General features: G+C 51.8%; 1 protein-coding gene across 5 annotated transcripts in view; it reads left to right on the forward strand.

Moving 5' to 3' along the window:
• Positions 1–21674, forward strand: part of LOC117889407 (dual specificity testis-specific protein kinase 1-like) — a 62560-nt gene extending 40886 nt beyond the window's left edge. For 4 of the 5 annotated variants that reach the window (XM_034793568.1, XM_034793566.1, XM_034793567.1 and 1 more), the window contains exons 3-9: positions 1084–1205; positions 1375–1423; positions 2806–2955; positions 10055–10228; positions 11346–11429; positions 13255–13341; positions 16053–21674. In XM_034793568.1, the coding sequence (XP_034649459.1) occupies positions 1084–1205; positions 1375–1423; positions 2806–2955; positions 10055–10228; positions 11346–11429; positions 13255–13341; positions 16053–16154 (768 nt within the window). In that variant the 3' untranslated portion in view covers positions 16155–21674. The remainder of the gene's footprint in view (positions 1–1083; positions 1206–1374; positions 1424–2805; positions 2956–10054; positions 10229–11345; positions 11430–13254; positions 13342–16052) is intronic. The other variant, XR_004648470.1, reaches the window with a different exon arrangement.
• Positions 21675–22317: the final 643 nt, after the last annotated feature.

Raw genomic sequence — 22317 nt, forward strand, 5'->3', positions numbered from 1 at the left:
TTATTTGGGTTTTGTTTGTTTGTTTGTTTTCGTTCACCTGAAACATTTTGTTTCAACACTTTTTAGAAATATTTTGTTTCAATTTTGACCTTTTTTCTTTTTTAAACCTTTAAAAAAAAATCAAAATGAGCTTAGATATTGAAATGAAAAGTCATTTTGAACTGGAAAATCAGGGTCTTGTGTTTAAAAAATGTCAAAACTAAACATTTGGACGATTTTGAAACTTTTTTCCTGCACATTTTTTCCAGTTGGGAAATGTGTGGAATCCGGCCCCATTGAATGAACGGTTTCAGTTTTGACAAATCAGCATTTAATCAGTTTGTCAGCAGTTCGTTCTGTGACTTGTGGGGCCGGCCCAGGATTCAGGCAGACCCCTTGTAGTGACACTAGACAGCACAGTCTCCGTTATCAATCTGGGACCTACAGAGCCGCAGAGAACCACAGGGTCTGTCAGTATCCAGCCGCCTCAATGAACTCTGTGTTCATCGCAGTCAATCCCTGTTTCTACCACCGGGGGAAGTAGAGGTCCCTGCTAAAAATGCCTTCTTTAGTCTGTTACGTTTTTAAGGGGAAGTTAATGTTCTATTTTTGTGTCTGAATTTGAGAAATGGCTGCTGGCGGGAAGCCCGGGAAACCAATTTATCTAGCTATTTACTGAGGAGGTGCATGGGAGAGTAGCCATGCCTTGAACCACCTGCTAACATGTATCTGAGAGTGGCGGGGAGAGGGAAGCCCAGATTCCACGGTTCGTTCAGTGACTCGGTGGTGCATTGTGACGTAGGCCCTGACCAAGCAAAGCTCGTGAGCACACGCTTAACTTCCCGTGCAGGAGTAGTCCTGTTTGGGTCTGCTGGGCCTGGGTGGTCTGGAGCTTGGGCCTGATACCTTGTGTGGTAATTTACACCTGTGCAAAGCGGGTATGAATCTGTGTGGTAGCATTTTAGCCTTCATGTTGCACAAGGTATAAGGCAAGCGGGGCACCAGGCCTTGTGTGATCTTGGGAAGGATTTCCTTTCCTTCTGGGGGCTGGCGTACGTTACTGGGATAAAACGCATCTCACTATCGTTTTTCACGTTGCTCCAGGTGACTCAGAGCGCGACCTGCAAAGTGATGGTGGTGAAAATCTACAAGAACGACGTGGACCAGGAGGTGATAGTGCGCGAGATTAGCTTGCTGCAGAAGCTCTCCCACCCGAACATTGTCAGGTGGGTGGCGCCACAGGAGAGGCAGTGGCTAGGGAAGAGGGCGCCGGTAGATGTGCCAGGCCTGGGTTTTTAAGTCAAGAGTCAGAGTTTGAATCTTTGGCTGCATCTTTCCAGTAGTTTTTGTGCTATGGGAAGAAACCTAAACCTGAGTTTTTGTCCTGCCTTGTAGGTACCTGGGGATCTGTGTGAAGGATGAGAAGCTGTACCCAATTCTGGAGGTAAAGGCTTGTTGCTGGGACACTTACTGCTTTAAATTGTGAGGGCAGTCAGGGTCATAGGGGATGAACTCTTGCAGTCTCGCTTTCCAGAGGAGACGTGTAAAGCACAGGTAACCCACACTATCGCTCTTCCTCTCTCTAGTGGCTGGATCACAGGTAGATGTTCACGAGTCTCCTATTGCCAGTGAGTTAACATAGCTGGTCTTTAGTTCTGGCAGGTGGAACTCACGCTTTCACATCCAGAGACCCTGGGTTCTGCCCTGGCACATGGGTGGTGTTGCTCACAGATTGCGTAAGGCACTTTCACTGCAGGGAAGGAGACAGAGCGGAATTGCACTATAAATGCAGACAGTACGTTTTCCATAACACAGTTATAGGGCCCAATCCTGCCCGGCGTTCTCGGGCAGACTTCACATTTACAGCAATGGGTGTCTTGTCTGACTAAAGAGGGCAGGATCAGGCCTATACTCTGAACAGTGTCTTCCAGAGAAAACAGCGTCTCAGACTAGACTCACACAAATGACACTGAAAGGGGGTAGGCTGGGGAAACCAGAGCTGTTTGGAGTGGGCTGAAGAGTGAGTTGCGAGTGAGCAGAGAGATTCAGGGAGGAGCTGCAGAGAAGAAGCCTCTTGTACTAACACTGTCAAGATAATATTGAGGGGCAGAGAGGAGGCTGTTGCTAGATGAGCAAGTACCTGAAAGCAGTAGAAACACTACAGCCTTTGACAGCACTGACCTCCGACGCTATGGACAGGCTATTTGGGAAAGGCCCACGGGTGCTGTAGCACGTGATCCAGCTGCATCAGCAGAGGTTGGAGGGCGAATATTGCATAGCCACACCCACGCACCAGCCGGACTTTCGTCAGAGCGCTGAGCCCCATGCTGAAACTCACTCAGGTTTAAATTACAAAGACAAAAGGGCTCCTGCCCAGCACGTGTCTACCCATGTGTATCCTTGCTGTTCCCCATGGCACTGCAAACAGAGAGGCCCTTGAGTGGGTGTGGAGTGCTGGGGCTCCCGGGGTTAATCCGGTGCTGCACGCTAGTACTACGGTGTGCTGTTGCAATCTTGTGCTGCACAGTAATGATTTGCTTAAACTGCAATAGTCCTGGTGGTGGAAAACTCTCGGATACCGCCGCAATCAATTATTCTCTTTTAATGGGAGTGTTTGTACAGCACCTAGCACATTGCTGCCCTGATCTTGCTTCGGGCCACTGGGCGCTGCTGCAGTACTCACCAGCATCACGAGAGAGGGGCTGATGAGATCAAGCAATTCCCAAACAGAGATGAACCGGAGCGTTTGCAGAGGCGTATTTGCAGAACCTCCATTCCAGCAGAGCGTGGCCTCCATTGGCTCCCTGTTTTGTCTCGTTTTTGCAGTATGTTAATGGTGGGTGCCTGGAAGAGCTCCTGGCCAGCAAGGAGATCACCCTCAGCTGGAAGGAGAAAGTGGACTTGGCTTCAGACATCACAAGGGGGATGATCTACTTGCACTCCAAGAACATCTACCACCGGGATCTCAACTCCAAGGTAGGCTGTGCTCAGAGGTTGACATTCACCATCCCCGGGCAAAGGGCTAGGCCTGTGTACCACTTACACGGCCAAGGCACCACATAAATCCCACTTGAGCCCACAGGGACTTATATGCTGTCTTGGCCAGGTGCTGATCTTCACCAAGGGTGAGTTGTGAAAGCTTCCTTGACAGTCTGTCATTATGGCACATTAGTTATGTACCAGGCAGGAGACGCTGGAAGAGCTAAAAATAGACTCCTCAAAGCATGGTTACGGTCAGAAAAGCAACTCGGGTAAAAATGGACGTGCTGGGATTCCACATTTCTTCTCCCGCCGTGGCTGCGAGATGTCCCCTGTCCAACTTGCGAATCAAACCCAGGGTTCTGTCTCTAACCATGAGCTCCACAAGGGAAAAGAGCAGCGAGCCATCGATAACAGGGAGGGACAAGGTGCATTGAGTTATTTTGCCCTGCCACCTGAACTCTTTCTGCTTTATATGTGTAGCTGTAACGGTTCCCACGTGGGGAGCATGGCCTAGTGGTCATGGCTGCAACTCCTGGCTGCCAAGGGGGTTGTGGGGATGGGAGCCTAGTGCCTTCCACTCCACCGGACTCCGACCCAGGGCCCTTTGGGCTACCAGTAGTCTGGCAACCAGGGCTGCTTAAGACTGTCATCCCTGGGCCTCTTCCTCCTGTCCACCCCCCACCCCTGGGGTCAGCTTAGTCCTAGGTTTTCCCCTAGTGGGGAAACCCAAACCACACTAGGTTAAGAGGGGGTTACCACTGTCCAAGGTCCACAGGGTACTTCCCTCTCTAGTTGTCTCGGTGGGTCTCCCCTTCCCTCTGAGAGGTCCCCTTTAGGCAGCTGTATCCGAGTCTTACGCTTCCCTCTGCTCTACTGGAGCTATGGGCTGCCCGTCTGCTCACCTCTGGCTCTGCCACCCAAATGAGCTAATTCCCTGCCTTTTAATTCCTCCAGCAGATGGAGCATTTGCTGCAGGTGTGGCGGGGTGGGGCTGGCTGAGACCAATATAATCCCTCACTCCCTTGTTGCCTAGTGTGGGGTTTGTACATCCCATCCCAGTGACCCACCTGTACACGGCCTGATGATCTCCCCCCCTCTAGTGACTGACAACATAGAGGTTGAGGAGCCTGCTACAGCCTTGGCTCATGGAGCGAGCTCTTAACTCAGGCAGTACAGCAGAGGTCCCCAAACTGTGGGGCTCACCCCCTGGGGGGTGCAGAGGAGCATTCCAGGGGGTGCAGTGGGGCCCGGGACACCACCCACAGGGGGTGGGGGGCAGTGCCACTCACCCTCAGCTCCCAGCCTGTCCCTGTCCCTAGCTTCGGCCATGGCTCCGCACCTGCCAGCCTCCACCGCGGCCTGTTTCTGGCACCACTCCTGATCCCAGCCTTGGCCAGAGGCAGAAACTCCATTCCCGGCCTGGGGCCGAGGCCAGGTCCAGGAGTGGAGTCGCACCCAGCCATGGGTCTGGCTGCTGGCTCCCATTGCGGCCCGGCTGCAGCTCCACTCCTATCCCCAGCCTTGGCCCCTGGCCATGGCTCCGCTCCCGGCTCTGGCCTTGGTCCCAGCCTCACACCCAGCTGCAACCTCCTTACCTCTGTCTGCATCCCTGCCCCGGGAGCCATGTCCCCAGCTGGGGAGGGGTGCGGACGGGGGTAAGGGGGGGCACAACCCTGAAAAGTTTGGGGACCACTGCAGTAGACGCTCATGCTTTCAGTTCCAGAGGTCCCAGGTTTGATTTTCGCCCCATGCTGATGACCTCCACAGGGGCATCACATTACAGCCGTCACCACACTAAATAACCGAGACTCTGGTGTCGGGAACTGGTGGAACAGAATATCTCAGCGTTGTGCTGGCCCTGCGGTACTGAGAGTGGAGAGCAGTTCTGGGCTGTGCCGTCCTTCGTTGTTTTTCTGCTCATCATCCACACTTCTCATTAGAAATGGTTTCTGCCTGTGGATCCGTGGGGTGATTGTGATGCTCGAGGAGCCTGTTTCTCCATTGCATTATATGGGCTCTAACCCTGGCAGATTGATCTGCGGGAAGATTCCCCCAGCTAGGGCCAAATCCACCCTGGGATAAATCCATTGACGTCAGTGGAGCTTTGCTTAGGATGACTTTGGCTGTAATGGTCCCCTCGTTGGGAGGCTGAGCAGAGACTGAGAGACCTACAGGCTGAATTCCCTGCTGGGTCCTAGAGATGGCCCTTGTGGGTCAGGGTTAAGCACAGCAGTGGGATTCAGCAGACCTGGGGTCTGTTCCCCACTCCGCAGCTCTGGATGAGTCACGAGAACTCTGTTCCTTTCCTCGTCTCTAGAATGGGAATCGTGATGCTCAGTGGATTCAGGGGCAGGAGGGTCTCTGGCTGCATTGGCTAATGGGTGCAAAGTGCTTTGAGATCCCCCGGCAGAAGGTTTGAGAGAAGGCGCCAGCTCCCAGCGTTCTCAGACGCTTTGGGAAGTGCTGGGTGCTGCCTGTACGTCAGTAATAATAATAATATCTAGTGCTTTTCACCCACAGATCTCCAAGTGCTTTACAAAAGAGGGTCAGTGTCATCCCCATTTTACAGGTGGGAAAACTGAGGCATGGGGCGATGACATGATTGGCCCAAGGACACCCAGCTGGCCAATGGCAGAGCCAGGAATAGAATCCAGGTCTACCGAGTTCCAGTCCAGGGCTGTAGTCACTGGATCACAATGTCTCTCATAGAGGGCTCCATTCTCCAGGGCTGTCAAGCCGACCTCTCTCACCTCTGCAGGTGCACTTACAAAATTGTGAGCCTGGGGATGAGCCGTCTCTGGTATCAAACTCGTCCGCTCCGCCTGTCAGCCCAAGTTCCCTTAGAGCAGCAGTTCTCAACCAGGGGTCCAAGGCCCCCTGGGGGTGGTGAGCAGGTTTCAGGGGTCCGCCAAACAGGGCTGGTGTTAGACTCACAGGGGCTCAGGGCAAAAAGCCAAAGCCCAGCCTCCCCGAGCCCTGCCACACAGACCTGAAGGTGAAGCCTGAGCAGCGTAGCTTTGTGGGGTCCTCTGTGGTGTGGGGCCCTGCTGGCTACCCCCTAACACCGGCCCTGGCTTTTATATGCAGAAAAACAGCTGTTGTGGCACAGGTGGGCCGTGGAGTTTTTATAGCATGTTGGGGGGCCTCAGAAAGAAGAAGGCTGCGGACCCCTGCCTTAGAGGAGGGGAGGGAGGATGGCAGCTTTATAGAAACACACAGGGCCGGTGCTACCATTTAGGCAAACTAGGCGGTTGCCTAGGGCGCCAAGATTTGGGGGCACCAAAAAGCGGTGCCCCCAATTTTCTTTTATAGCATTCCTGGGCTGGGCTGCCGCGCGGTCACCACTCCACTTCTCCCGCCTCCCAGGCTTGCAGCGCCAATCAGCTGTTTGGCGCCGCAAGCCAGGGAGGGGAGGAGAATTAGAGCGGGGGCGGCGTGCTCGGGGAGGAGGCGGAGCAGAGGTGAGCTGGGGTGGGGAGCTGCCGCAGGGCTGGGGGAGGAGGGGGCGCAAGGTGGAAGTTTCACCTAGGGCGCGAAACTTCCTTGCACCGGCCCTGGAAACACAGCAGTGCCACCAAGGCCGTGATCAGCTCTCCCATTGACTTCAGTGGAGCTACTCTGATTTATAGTAGGGGGAAACACAGATTTACTCCAGCTTTGTGTCTGACCTCAAACCCAGATCTGACCAGAGTCCGCTGAGCTTTTACTGCAGCCATTCCCATGATCCTTTGCAGTTGAAGCTAGGCACGTAGTGATCTGTTTGCTGCTACTGTGTCGTGACTCCTCCAGTGATGTTCCCTGAGCGTCTCGGCGGAGCCTTGAAATATTGATGGAGTTTGGCTGTGATGAAGCCAGGCACGCATTACAAGCCCGAGGAATATCAATACAGGATGCTAGCTTGGCTTCATTGTCCCCACAGCTGTTTGCCCAGCTTAATCCCCAGCCATCAGAACACAAACTCCAGTGGGGAGCAGCGTGGCAAACAGGTTCAATCTGCCTGTGGCTTTTCCTTGCTGATGTCCTGTAAAATTCATTGAAATGTATTTTCCCATAAATGTATCTGCATGTTGCATTAACTCACTACAAAATCAGAGCCACTCTGGTCCTGCTCAGAAAGTCAATGCACATTTCAGAATGTCACTGCACATCATCTGGGTCTCCCTGCAGTTGTTTGGCTCTGATATGAATTTATCTGTTCCCTGCAATGCTGACAGCCTAGATATGGGAGGGTGGGGCGGGAAAGCAGGCATGAAATCCACTTGTTAGTGACATCCAGCCATCTGAAGCAGCTGTTTGCTTTTTCCAAACCTGCCTTACTCTGACCAGACCCGTAGGGCAAAGTCCTATGGAATATGACAGAGATGAAGCCAATAGGTTTCCATTGAAATTGAATAGGATTCTGTAGGAATTACTCTCCAAAGTCTACTGGCGTAGGGTTTAGTAGAAAATGATCTGCTTTTTAGCAGTTGCATGAACCATTCTGTAGGAGTGGTTTATTTCTCTGTTCAATTGTGCAGCATGGTCCCAAAAATCCTATAGAAATGTTCTTGTTTTCTGTCCAATTCTATAGGACTTTGCCATCAGACGAGCGGTGTGTGTGTGTACGTATGTGTACGCACACTGTGCAGTTTGAAAAACCCAAACTAGGTCCTATTATATCAACCCCCTCACAAAGTTTAGTTGTGGGGGGAGCTGATTTTAGACCATCTCCTCTATTTATGAATACTGAACCAGGCTTCGATTTTAGATGCCTAATTCTCATAAAAATTTAAGGGATTTGTGCATGCATCTCCCTTAGGTGGCCTTGAAAATCTCAGCCCAAACCTCTCACGTTTCCAGGGTCACTGCTAAAAATGAGCCCTTCCGCTTCTTGTAGAAGCAGCAAATTCTAGGCACCGGTTTCCTGAGAGATTGATGTGCGCCCCTCGGACTGGTGAGCTATAATTAAGGCGCTTCGTTTCCAAGTTTTATTTTGTTTAAAATTTCCCAGGAATTTGCCGATGTTTGTTACAAACATTAAAAACTGGGGGCATATTGGTGGAAAAAATTAACTTCACAGTTTTCTGGGTAACTATCAGGATTAACATCGGGGGATGGAAGGACAGGAAAAAAAAGCAACAAGTCGAGAAAAGTCAGAGTGCTGAAATGAACGAAGTTTAATGCGGTGGTTTCCTTCTGTTTATTTTCTTTTAAAACCAGAGGTGGGACCCCGGGGGCTGGGATCCAGGAGATGGCAGGTGAAAGGGCTTGTGGTAATTGCATGAGAACCTGCTGGAGAGGAATAAAGGCGATGCCTTTCAATCACTCGCCTATTGGAAACAGACAAATGTAAATACCTTTTCCACTCCTCCCGAAACAGATGGAGGAAAGAATGTTTTGTAAACTTGGAAACATCCTCTGTGTCCTAAGACTGCACTGAAGGGTGGGGGCCCAGAGGGGAGTGAAAGGCTGTACCCCTTGAATTCTGGCCTCCCTGCTGGACAGAGCCCCCTGCTGACCCCAGCCTTTCAGCACTGCCTCTGCACAGGGGACAGTGCTGCAGCTGGGCCACGCTGAAGGGCTGAGATCAGCAGGGGGCTCAGACAGGATCTGTCCATCTCTAGCAGCTCTGTCACTACAGTATCTGCCCATCGTCTCTTGAAACGCCACTGTCCAGTCTGCCTGTCTATCTGAAGGCATTGCTACCCACACACTGAACTTTGTCAGTGAACCCGAGCCTGTTCTGGCTAGTCCCTGTGGTGCACACGGGGAGCAGGAGCACACAAGGGTTCTTCAGTGGGGCCAGAATGGTGCGTAGAGACTTTGCCCTCAGCACATAGTTCACTGCAGGAACGGGGCCTTCCCTCTGATGGGACTGGATTCGGGCGTCTGGATGGAGCAGGGAAAGGTGGCCCACGTCACTGCCGTTGTTTGCGGGTTTGCAGAGGATTTGCAGTTGCAGTATCGGGGTCATGACCCATGGGCTGACAGGGTCCTGTGGCTTCCACAGGTGCTTCCTGCAGGAGGTTCTTTCCCTGTGTGGGGTGGGAAGAGAGATTTGGAGAAAGTGCTTCTTTCTACTGAATAAATTCTCCTGTGCCCCTTTCATCTACCTCCTCCTCTACCCGTCTTTTCCATCCCACAGCATCATCTGTGCTTTGAAAAGGCTCCATGTTAGGGGGGTGGGGAAGGATGGAAGTGCAAGGAAGGTTCTTACACCTTTGGAAACCATGCCGGTTTCCCCTCACCCCTGGGCGGGGACGGACGGACGGACGCACGCACACACACACACACCTCTACCTCTACCTCTACCTCTACCTCTACCTCTACGAAGTAGACCGGCCAAGCAGCTCTGCATGGCGCTCGGCTCACAGGTGTGAGACAGATGGGCCTTGAGAACATGCCCCCACGTGTGTTGTTCTCTTGCAGCAGGAAACGTTCTGCAGAAGGCTCCTTTCCTGCTGGGTTAAGCTAAAGAGAAACATGAAAGCCGTGTGCAAAGAGGGGTGGCAGAGCAGGACCTGAGCCTGGCCTACTGGCCATGGTATTGCTGTCTCTGCAGCCCCTTGCCAGGGAACTCAGAACTGGTTTTAGGAGGGTACCCTGCTGTTGAGGGATCCGAGCCCTCTTTGGGAGGGGTAAGCACTGAACAAAGAGCATCCTGACAGGAGAGGCAGCCTGGGCTAGTGGTTTGAACAGGAAGCGGGAGGCAGGAGCTCCTGCGATCTATTCCTCGCTCTGCCCTCGACGCGCTGTCACTTCAACGCTCTTGCTGCAGTTTTTCATTGGGCGAGCACGGCCCCCCTGGGGGTGGTGAGGGTCAGTTCAGGTCTGTCCAGGGCTGTGTACATGCTACTGCAAGCTGTGGCGGGGACCGGTCATTCGAAAGTCTCCATCCCGCATGAGCGTCCCGAAAACATTCTGTCCCCTCCGCTCCTGTTGATGCTAATGGGCATCTGTACCTCCCCAGCTCAGCTGGAAGCCGGTCAAGTGCGTGAGGTGGGTGCATTGCAAGAGGGGTGGGAGTGGGGGTGGGGGGCTGGAAGGGGAGAAAAGGGCTCAGCTGCTCTATGCATGGGACTCTCAGACTAGCAGCCCTGGGGGCTCGTTTCAGAACTGCCTCATTCGTGTGACCCAGCGGGGCCGGGAAGCCTTGGTGACGGATTTCGGTCTGGCCAGAGAGGTGGTGGAGCTGCCCGTGAAGAACCCGGAGAGGAAGCTGTCCCTGGTGGGCTCCGCCTTCTGGATGGCCCCTGAGATGCTGCGGGGGGAGCCGTACGACAGGAAGGTACAGTTCTGCCTCCCTGCCCCTCGTGTGTCCACAAGGCCCAGGTCAGGTCCCCCTTTCGCTCTCCAGAGCCTCCCGCACGATCAGTAGTGTTAGTTTCTCTTCCAGATGGGGTCAGAGGCCTGGCTGAGTGTCACCCGGCATGGTGAGGTTTCTGGCCAGACCCTTCAGAGGGAGGGCACGGGAGCTGTGGTGGAGAATCTGTCTCCCTGGGATAGGTGGGAGAGGAAAGGAAAGCTCTACTTCCCATAATGGGCATTGCTCTCCCTTCTTTCATCCCAACTCTGCCCTCTTCAGCTCTCCAATGAGTTAGGGAGCCGTGCACGCTTGCCTAGTAAAGTTCCTTTGGAGACCAGAGGTTCTGATGCTTGACTGGCCCGGTCATGTTATGGCTGCTTGCGGGACGTGTTCTCCCTGCTTTGGAGAAAGAGATGGTGACGCCTCTGTTAAAGAAAACACTTGAGCAGGTTGTTTGGTAACTAGACTTCTATGTAACTATTGTGATCACTCTGCCCTCCACTGAAATACAGCCAGCTCTGGGGTGGTAATGCAGCAGCCGCTATAAAGGTGCCAGCAACATGGAACGAAGCTTTAGGGACAGGAAGGGAAGAAGAATATCATATGCAGTTATCCACATGTGAATTAGCTGAGGACACTGGGGTTAACATCCCTCCCTCTTGCAGTGTTTTGGGTGTTTTTCTTGAAGATCTGCTCTAGGAATTATTTTGGGGCAGTTCTATGGCCTGGCTATGCAGGAGGTCAGACTAGATGATCACAAGAATCCCTTAGGCCTTGGAATCTATGAAAGAGGTGTCACTGGGTGTCTGGCCATTTGCAGTGTATCCCTCTGTTTTATGACTCAGCTGAAAGACAGCACCTCCTGCAGTTCCCTGCACTATATGTTGAAAGGAAGAGAGCAGCTTGGTGAATGCAGGCAGAGAATGAAAGGCAAGGGATTGTTCTTTTGTTACACGTTTCCCTGCCCATACGTCTGACACGCCCTTGCTTTTGGGTGACCTCAAAGCAGGGTCGCTCTGTCTGCCCTCCTCTTTCTGACCCTTTGCTTCTGTACGCACCAGAGCCCCCCCTCACTCTGTGTTTCTGCCCCCTCTTGCAGGTGGATGTGTTCTCATTTGGCATAGTCCTGTGTGAAATACTGGGCAGAATCCCCGCTGACCCGGAAGTGCTTCCCAGGACGCAGGTAGTTATTACTCCAGCTCAGGTCTGACCGGTGGGTTCTGCATGCTCTGAAGTTAACAGATCGGATGCCTGTGGATTCTTAGCTCTACAGAGCCTTGGCTTGCATCCCAAAACACACAGACACACACACACCGACCTGGTTAAAAGTTTGCAAATAACCAGTTTGTTGTGGTGGGGTTTTTTTTTACATGTCGTTGAGTTGCCACTTACATTTTCGGTGGGAAAATCATCAGCTTTGATCAAATGTAATCAGTTTTTCTGAAGTGCCATTTTGGTCCCCTGTTTTCACCTCAAACCTCTCTTCCAAACATTCTGTTTTGAACTGACGTTTGAGCTCTTAAGTCGAACGGTCAATTCAAAGCACAAATAGTGATTCCATATCGATGTTTTGAACTGGAACGTTGTGGCGTTTTGTGTGGAAAAGGTGAAATATTGTTTTGATTTAAAAACGGCAGCGTCGTTGGTTCGTTTCAACGTTGCAGAGTCAAAAATGCTCACCCGTTCCACAAAGTTCTTTTCTGTTTCAATGGCTTTGTCCAAACCAATGTGGCGATGTTGGAACTTCCCCTGGGGTGGAAATGCCCTTTCCCAAGCCGGTCTGCTTAGAAATGAAAGAAGGAAGGAAAGAACTCAAAATAACCGGAGACTGGGGAGAGATTAACTCTCCATCTGTGTGCACAAGAGGAAGGGAATTCTATGTCAGAGGCTCCAGAAAGTGGGGCTTCAAAGGATGAAGCTACAGACACAGAAACATTGAGATGCTGCGAAGCGCTGAGCTCCTGCTGAAAGCCTGGATCTCACGTTGACCGCGAATGCTCATCACCTCCCAGAATGGAGCCCACTGACTGGCTGCTACTTACTCATCTCCAGCTCAGGTGCTGATATGGTGGTCCCCATCACCATGGTACCTAAGCACCTCATAATCTTGAATGTATTTGTGCTCACCCCTGTACCCTGTGCCATAGGGCAGTGCTGTCATCCCCATTTACAGGTAGGGAGCTAAGGCACCCAGAGATTAAGGGCCAGATTTTAAAGGTATGTAGGCGTCTAAAGATGCAGATAGGCCCCTAGTGGAATTTTCAAAGTGCCTGCTTGGGAATTAGGCACCTAAAAGAGCATTTAAAACCCCCACTAGGAGCCTATCCGGCTAGGGAAGTGAAAATCTGGCTCCAAGTGATACAGGAAGTTTGGAGCAGAGCAGGGGTTTGAACCTGGGTCACCAGAGTCTTCATCTAGTGTCCTAACCACTGGACCATGTTTCCTTGTAATTGCTGAAATCATTTCAAATCATTTATGCTAGAGGAACAGCATTGCCTAAGGGTGAGCGCACACGGCTGAGTCTTTTCCTGGCTCCGCTGCTTATCAATCAATCGATCGTTTTTCTAAAGTGCCTGTTACTTTGGTACGTCTGTGTGCTTAACTTAGTGTAATGGCTATGATTGAGGGGTTGTGAATCGTAATCCATGGATCAGTGCTTTGAGATCCCCCCTGAGAGGCGTGAAGGAAGGGCCTAGGGGTTGGTTTGTGACCTGACTCTTCCATACCATGTCTCCTGCTTCTCATTGAGGTCCACATGTCCACTGATGGGGTCGAGCTTCAGGGACTGGGAAGTGCCTTTAGAGGGACGGTGAAACATCCGTCAGGTTCCGTCTCCCTGGCCAGCCACCTGGAAAGCGCCATATCCTGAGCCCTGCAATTGTTCTGAGGTGTCACAATCCCGTTCCTCGGTGCAAAGCGCTTTCCCACAGCCCATGCCCCACCCAGTCAGACCATCCCCTCTCCTTCGCCTGCCATTGACCCAGAATCTCGTCTGTCTGCTCCACCAGGATTACGGCCTGGACGTTGCAGCTTTCCAAGGAATGATCAGCGAATGTCCCAAGCAGGTTTTGGACCTCGCCGCTAGTTGCTGTCGGGTAGGTTTCTCCCTCGGTTTCCTTTCTCTCTCTCCCACTTTTCCCATCTCACTTGCTGTGTGTGAGAACTCGAACTGCACTTCAACCCCAGTGGGAACAGCCCTACACTTTCCTCACAGCCCTCTGCCACTTGCATGACTCAGGGACCTGGCAGCAGGGGGAGGACACTTTGCCTCTGTGTGACAACGGCAGAGTAATGAGAAAACTGGAGGGAAGCTGGCAACACAGGGGCCGATTTTGTATCATTGCCAATCTAACCCGCTGCACCACAAAGGGTTCCAGGAGTTGCACTGGCAGTAATGGAGGAAAGGGGGCGGATTTTCCCATGAGTCTCTCCAAAAATCCCCTCCCCTTCTCTGTGCCGTGAATTGATCCCACAGCAAAAAAGGTTAGATGGCCACTGGCATACACAGATGTCTGATATACGAATGGCAGGGACGCAGATGGAGAGACAGGACCTAGAGCATGCAGGACAGGACCTAGAGCAGGGGCAGGCAACCTATGGCACACGTGCCGAAGGCGGCACGTGAGCTGATTTTCAGTGGCACTCACGCTGCCCGGGTCCTGGTCACCGGTCCGGGGGGGTCTGCATTTTAATTTAATTTTAAATGAAGCTTCTTCAACATTTTAAAAACCTTATTTACTTTACATACAACAATGGTTTAGTTATATATTATAGACTTAGACAAAGAGACCTTCTAAAAACGTTAAAATGTATGACTGGCACGCGAAACCTTAAATCAGAGTGAATAAATGAAGACTTGGCACAGCACTTCTGAAAGGTTGCCGACCCCTGGCCTAGAGCATGCCCTCTGCCTGCGTTGCTGCCTTTAAAAGTTTGTTCTCCGGGACCCACCGGTCACACCACAGCATCTTTTGCTTTTTCATTTTCTTTTTCTTTTAACTTCTTTTTTTTAAAATAAAATGTCACAGAAATAGCAAAAGTGCCTCACTATGCTGGCTGGAGCAGCTCTGTTGCAAGGCCTTACTGGGCAGGCTAGAAATGAGGCAAAAACTTACCACGTTACTCACAAAAAGGAAGAAACAAAGGCACTTTCTCACCCAGGCAGACAGCAGAGAGGTTCTGTGACTATATTCCAGCGAATTACTTTGGAACTCAAAGGCAGCAAATTAAAAGAAGCTGCAGCAACAATCCTCGTGATCAAGTATCTGGGGGTAGCTGTGTTAGTCTGTATCTGATGTGTCATTAGTTTATTCCAGAATCAAAATGGTGAATCAGAGTGGGTAGCTGGCTTCAATTCACGTGTCTTCAGCTCCTGCGTCTCTAAGGCTGACACGAGGAGACGTGGATGGTGATGATTCAGGTGGCTTGCAGCGAGCTGGTCTGTGTCATACAAGGTGTAGGACCTTCCCGCAGGCCTCGCGCTGCACAGCACTTCAAAGGGACTGTCTCCTTGACGATGCAAAATGCCTGCCGTGGCCAGGCCTGCTCAGGATAAGATGTGGCAGGAGGGATTCAGGGGGAGCTTATCAAAGGCACAAAGGGTGGCTAGACACTCAACTCCCACTGGAAGGCAGTGGGAACTGGGCACTTGCCTGCTTTGTGGCTTTGAAAACCTCCTCCGAAAATCCCCTGGCCCTGCATATTTTGGGCTGGATTCTGATCCAGATCCTCAAAGGTACCAGGCACCTAACTCCCATCCTTTTCAATGAGAATTAGGTGCCTAAATATCTGTGAGGATCTGGGCTTCTGTGCATGAATAGTTTCAAGGCCCAGTCCTAGAAACACGACTGGGCTGATTCTTCTCCATGCAGAGGAGAGGCAGCTTGCATGGCCCCTGCTCAGGTGCTTCTAGGGCCCGGTTCAGCCACTCAGCCCCGGTGAGTGCAGTGCCGTGGGCAGCTTCTGCTGCCATGGCGGGGCACGGCATTACCAGCATGCAGGACCTCTCCTGACCTCGGACTGGGAACATCCCCCGTCCCAGGGCTCTGCCAGCTCTGTAGCTCCGATGCCTGATGGTTCCTTTGCAGCTCCTTTGCACTGGGTTAGTGGTGCAAAGGGCTGCACTGTGGGGTTGAGTTTCCCTGAGAGAGCCAGTCTCCCCTCACGCTGGAGTAACACTAGGTGCAGGAGAGAGGAGAACCAGGAGAGTCTTAAGCCTCAATGTCCTTGATGTTGTTAGACCCCTGTGCAAATGCCGTGCCAAGGTCAGCTGTAACCAGGGGCTTGATCCTCCATAGAGCAGGTGCGACACATCGTGCAAACAAATTCAAGGCAAAATGGATGAGCATGTGGGCTTGGTCCTGTGTTAACATGATACAGCTGCTAAGAAGTTACTCCTGACTAGGGGCAAAGAGGGGACAGCATAGCTGGGAGGGAGGGTCGTGGTGATGTCCACATCTCAGACACCCTCATGCCTTACTCCTTTTGGACCCTGCTGCCTTGCGAATAAGGGAGCAGAGGGTCTCGGGACTTCCCAGCACTCAGCGTCCAGGGCTGGGCCTAGCGCCCAGCCTTACTTGTGCCCACAAGTTGCTTCCACACAACCTCGCCCTGGAGCACAGCGCCACTGTGCTCTGCTGCTTGCACCATGGGAGGACTTGCAGGGTCGAGACCCCAGTCAGGTCTGCAGCTTTGATGTCCCACTAGCCTAGCTTGCAGCCCCTGGGGGAGTCACAGCCCTATTTTCCCCATGTCCCCTCCCAGCAGGAAATTCCCTTCAGCCTCTCGTTCTTCCTCCCCCCTTCAGGTGGAAGCATTCAAGAGGCCCTCTTTCTCCGAGCTGCTGGATGAACTGGAAGACGTAGCAGAGAGTTTGGAGGCTCCAAAGGACAATCAGCTGTCCGGATGATTGCCCACGCTCTTCTGAGCCCTGATGGAGTCAGACTCAAACTGTAAATTACTCGTACATCAGAAAAGGCGAGAGGAGAAAGAGAGCGAGGGTGAAAGAGCAAAGTAATGCCCTGGTATTTATTTAATCGTATTCGCATTCTCACAGAGAAAGTGTGGCTTGAAAAATACAAAGGGGGAATTTTCAAGGGATTTTTTCTAGCTGAGGTTTTTAACAGAAATAATTCCGACACTGAGCAGTCTTTGCTTGGTTGGTTTTTTTGTTTGTTTGTTTTTTTAAAAAAGGAAGATACTAATTTCTGATGTAAATACAGACGGTGAGAGATTCTGGAGGGGACGCTGGATAATTGACTCTCAGATGGGGATGCTCTCTGAAGCCCAGGATAGAAGTGTGGCTTTCCCCCTCCTCTTCCCCATAGTCCTACCTGTGTCTCAGCCCTCCAGCCTTCATCAGAGCCATCTCTGGAGGCGGTGGATTTGGCGTTGTGTAAAGGGGAAGGGGCGGCATGGCAGATTGTGAGCCAGTAAAGTCGCCTTAGAATACATAACCTTAAAACCGTCCTCCAGTAGCCTTGGGAGGAGACTGCGTTCTGTAATGTCTCTGGTCATGTGACCTTCCTAGAAACCGGCCAGCGTCCAAGCACCCGTGTTGTGCTCAGAGCATTTGGGGGTTTCGTGTAGACAGAGGGTGATGGTTTGGGAAGCCTGATTGGCTGCTGAGGAAGTTAAACATGCCTATTTGTGGAACATTCCACTGAGACGGGGGTATTTACTTTAACAAATAGAAACTAATGAACCAATATAGACCTTTGGAAAAGCTGCATCAGGGATGCTTGCTGTGTCACAGGTGTGTCCGTGCCAACAGAGGGGCTTGCAGTATCACAGGTGTGCCCATACCAACAGAGGGGTGCTCACCATGTTATAGGCGTGTCCGTACCATCAGAGGGTCTTTGTCTGGTACAGGAGTGCCCTAGCTTTCTTACAGCAGGTGCTAGACTGTCGGGGTTTGTTCCCATGGCTCTCACACACCCAAGACTCCTGTGACAGGGTTGCCCACTGAACAAATACATCCCAACAAGCTCTGAGGCAGGTCTGTCAGGGGGCTTCTAGTCACTGGTGAGGGGATCATGAGGTGGCCGAGTCACAGGTTGCAGCCCCAGATTGACAAGCAGGCAGGATAACGCCGGCCACCTCCACCCAGGGGAGATCCCTGTGAGTTCCTGGCTGTCTTGATGCCCCTTGTCGTGGTGTTGTGATGCACACACGGGGCACTGGGGCGTGCGCTTTGTGATGCAGGCAGTCTGGACAGGGTTTCAGCTGGGTGTTTTGGGGTTCGCAGCCCTGGCCTTCGCTGATTTGGGATCCGCCTCGGTCCCCTTCTGCTGCATCACTGTTCTGGGTCCATCCCCAACTGTCCTCTCCAGGGGCGGATGCAGACACACAGCGCTCCCCGACAGGCAGGTTCAGACCCTGGTACTGTAATACTCACCTTATGATTCTGCCTTACCACTCCCTGAAAGGAAACCCTCGCTTATCCGTGCACCTAAGCAAGTGTCCTGAACCTTGCGAATGGGATCCCATCGTCGGGTTCATGCAGGCCCAGCACTCTGGGGTCTCTTTCACCTCTGCAAAGCACCCTCCCATAGCGGTTTCTGAACAAACGTTCCAGGCAGATATGTTGTATGGGGACTGGCCGTGCCAGCGCGATGCTGGAGACAGAGGCGTGCTTTGCAGACCTGCAGGACAAGAGCCGTCTTTGTTGGACCCCATTGATTTGTTAGTCGGGGATGGGGAGGCTTTGGTTAGAGAAGTCTGGCCACAGCAAAACAGCTTATTCCCACCCGAAGCGAAGGAGGAATTTGCGCAGGCTCAAGTCCTGAGGCATTGTGGGGATTCCTGAGCATCTGATTTATGGGCTCAGGAGGAGAAATGAAGAATGTGCCAATCATCTACCCCCCGTGCAAAGCCATCTCCTCGTGTGTGGGTGTTTGTGTGCGACGACACTGACCCACCTCACAGGGTGCTGTGTACGTGAATCAAAGGGCTAACGTGCTTTGCGGATGCTAAGGTCTAAGTGTTCTATTTTCTTCTGGGATCGGATCCAGCAGGAGGAGGTTAAATGCAGTTAGGGAAATAGTTGGAGGAGTTGGGGTGGGCTGAGCTGGGAGGGATTCCAAATTAGGGGCAGGAGGCGGAGGAGGGGTTAATTAGCAGAAACCCTTTTCTAGAGTAAACTTAAAAAAACCCCAAAAAGGCAAGTGATAAATCCAGCATCTGACTGGAGCTGGGCTTCTCCTAACACATGGTTGGGTCTTATATACCAGTGATTTCTCAGCAGCAGGGCCAGCTCCACCACGGGTTTAAAGTGGTGTACTTCCATTGACTTGCATGGAGCTACACCACAATACTCTGGCTGAAGTGCCTGCCCCTAGATTGTAAGCTCTTTGGGGCAGGGCCTTTCTCTACAGTAAGGCTGAACACGGGGGCCTCAGTCCCGCATGGCGCCCTTAGGCGCTGCCATCATACAAACGATGAAGCACAAGCGGGGAAATGCACACACTGCGGTGATGCGCTGTAACCTGACGCACAGCCATTTCTTATTGTCTGTAAATGTCCTGGTGAGTGTTTTCAGCTGTTCCTTGGTTCTGGCAGCTCCCTGCTGGCTGTAACAAGGCGGCACCTAGAATGCAGAGACTTCAAATGCTGGCGAATTCTGTGTCCTGTGAAATACAAACAACTGGGTGGGGAAAGGGCACTGACATCTGTGCAAGTGAACGTCTGCGGGAACAAGGGGCAGCGTTGTAATGGTTTTGCATTCTCTCAAGGGACTGCAAGGATTTGGAAGTCTGCAAGAAATATACTCAATGCAGCAAAGATGCACCATACAGCGAGAGATTTACTAGTTCGTACATGTTTCTGGACGATTATTTGTTGCTCCATTTTCCTCTGTATCGCAGCTGTCGAGTTTATACACAAGGGACTTCTTGCTTAAGAGTTACAATATGCTCAGCAAATATGGATTTCTGTGCAGCGGGCTCCGAGGAGCAGCAGGGTGAGATTCCCTAATTCTTCTGCCTGGGAGGGGAGACCGTGGCTCTTTGACTTGCTTCCCAATTTGGAGTCCCTGTACTAGCTGAGTGGAAGTTACAGGAGCTTGTGTTTTACTGCCTGGCAGTACAAACAGCATTGGTATGCACTGTGTATCTTCGGTGTGAGCCAAGCATCGTCTGTGTCACAGCAAAGTGCAAGGTAGCAGAAGGCAAATAGCTAGGTTTGCATTGAACTATTCAAAGGTGATGCATGGTGGGAAAGGAGGAGACCTGCTGAGGAATCCCCCTGCCCTCTTCAAAGCAGCCAGGCTGTACTATCAGCTGTTGGCGGGGCAGGGGATGCGCCTTTTGATCTCTTGGCCAAGTATGGTGACACTGTGGAGCAAGCCCCACCCCCAATCCAACGTCCATGTGTAACTCCCAGTGGCTTCAGCGGGAGCTGGACTGAACCCTACACGAGGGACATCAGGGTATGTCAGAACGTAGAGAGCTCTGAATGATGTAGGGCCTGATCCAAAGTCCACTGAAGTCATTGGATCAGAGTCCCATGGAACATAGGACTGGAAGGGACCTCCTGGGTTATTGCGTCCTGTCCCCTGCTTTGCAGGCCACCCCCACCGTATCATCCCCTGCGTGAACTTATCCATCTCCAGCTCCAACCAGTTCAGTTGTTTGCCCCACGCCGCTTCTGTTGGGAGGCGGTGCCACAGCCTCGCTCCTCTGATGGGCAGAAGCCTTCTTCTGATCTCCAACCTAAATATTCACCCCCATTTGTTCTTGTGCCGAAATTGTCCTGTAGCTTCGGTAGCTCTTCTCCCTCCCTGGGATTTTCCCCCACTTCCCTCCCCATGTATTTATTGGCTTCAGTGGGCTTTGGTTCAGGCCCTCGATTGCTTTAATAACAGTAGCAGAGACCTTCCCCTTTGCCTCCTCTCCACAGCATCTGGAATCCCAGCTGCGTGAGCTCTGTTGCAAATACTGAACAACAATAACAATAAGAGGAATCCAATTTGGCATGGAAGGAAGGCACATGTGGGTCTAAAACTAGGTCGGTCCCTGCTAATTGGGAGTGCTGCAGGGCATGGGCACAGACCTGCTTCTGAAGGTACAGGTTGCAATTTTCAAAGGCCCTTGTGGGATTCAGTGCCCAAGTTCCATTGAATTCCGGACTGGGTGGAGTTTGGAGGCCCAGCTCCATAGATTGGACAGATCTGGAGCAGAGGGGGATGTGGGTTGCTTTGTATTATTTGCCTTGGCTTGACTGCATGGGCAGTGCTAGTGCTGGGTGGTCTCTGCAGGATTCTCACACCTGTAACCTCGTCTCCCAGAACAACCTCCTTGGTGCATGAAGAATGATCCTCTAGCAGTAGGTGTGCCCCACCCAAGGCAGTCTGCTCCTTCAGTCCTTCCAAGTGCCCACTTTCCATGTGACTGGTGCCTTGGTGGGGGGCTGGAACAGAGGTGAGCCCGCTCTCCCCTTATTCACGGCAACCCAACCCATCCCAGCAACCCCTCACCCAATGAAACGAAGACCAGAGAAGGGAATAGAAGTGAAAGGGGCGGATCTGTTCCTGCAGAGTCAGGAGCACACGGTCTGACCACAGTGAAAGTTACAAAGTGAATGGAAACTTTGTTGAAGGTCTAATAAAGTATTGTCGACTACTTTTAATTGTGTTCTGAACAGTAGCATCTTTCCATGGATGCCTGGAAAGGAAGGACATTGGTTAAAGGGATATGTTTTGTACACACTGGGGCTGTACAAAGCAGAGGTGTCCAGCTGGTGTCATTGGGAGGGGTAACCAGACGGATGCCTAGCTGAGAGCAAGTCTAGCCCTGGCTGTGGCTGGGAGCTGATCATGGTACTCAGCCAGTTCTGGAGAGCTGAATGAGGGAGAAGTTGATGCCAACCAGGTCCTTTCTAGACATCGGGGGCGAAATTCTGGCTCCACTGAAGTCAGTGGGAGTTTTGCCATTGCCTTCAACCGAGCCAGGATTTCTCTCCAGATGTTTAAAGAGTTAAAGCTAGAGATGAGCCAAAGCAAACACCCTGTTTCTGAACACCCTGGGGAATGTCCACCCCAGATGTGAAGAGCGTTGCTGGGATCTCTCTTTAGGAAGCTGGCTTTGATCCCCTCTCCTGCTCTTTGGGAACCTCCAGCTCGGAGCCCTGCCTCTGAAATCAGGGAGTCATGATGCTGGGGGATCTGGGTAGCTCTGCTGTTGTCCTCCAGGTTGCATTACTCACCTCCCAGTCACAGTTAATCACAGGCTCAGCACCTCTGTTCCCTAGCAGTCGCCCACTCCTGCAGCTCCTGTTCTCTGCTTGGACAGACTCTCCACTCCACAGAAGCGGGCGAGGGCACAGACCATGGGGTATGTACGGTATCCAACAGGACTGTGTTTCTATCACATGATGTCTTTTTAAAAAAATGCCGCTTTGGAATAAAGTCCAGTGCTTCTTTCCCACAGAATCCTAGGCTCTTGTGTGTGTTTTGTTCTCCTGGGTTGATGGAGTAGTGTCACAGAAAGTCTGTGTGTTTCCACTCTCAGTCAGTTATGGCATCTAAACAGATGGTTCCTACTCTATTTATGTGTGTAATTGACGCTATAAAGCTTTAGTTAAATTGCACTTGCAAAACAGCTTTAACTGTGAGATGGCCAGATCTTCCGCTGTTCATCCTTCTGTAATGGGACCAGCCGATCTGCACTAAATCAGACCCTTCGCTTTAGTTTAGGAGATAGAAGATCAAGAAAACAACACATGCGACGTGCCAAGAAAATCAAATCGACACTTCCATCCTGGCAACCCGGGCTGATCCAAACGGACCCAGCGACAGTAAATGATTTTCCTTCCCAATCACATTTATATTTTATGCTTTCTGACTCATACATGGCAAACAGCAGCATTAATTGCTTTCTCAGATGCAGCCCACTCTGTAAAGTCAGAGGGAGGATGTGTTTTGTTTTGCAACAAGGTTATGGACTAACAGGCTTCTCCTGTCTCCAGCCAAAACTGAAGTGGAGTGGAGGTACAGCAGCCCCCTGGACCAACTTCTCCAGTCCCCCCTCACTCCCCCCGCCCCCCCGCCAGTGAGAACTATCATTTGTGCTAAG

The sequence above is a fragment of the Trachemys scripta genome, chromosome 17 (assembly GCF_013100865.1).
Source record: "Trachemys scripta elegans isolate TJP31775 chromosome 17, CAS_Tse_1.0, whole genome shotgun sequence".
Lineage (NCBI taxonomy): Eukaryota > Metazoa > Chordata > Testudines > Emydidae > Trachemys > Trachemys scripta.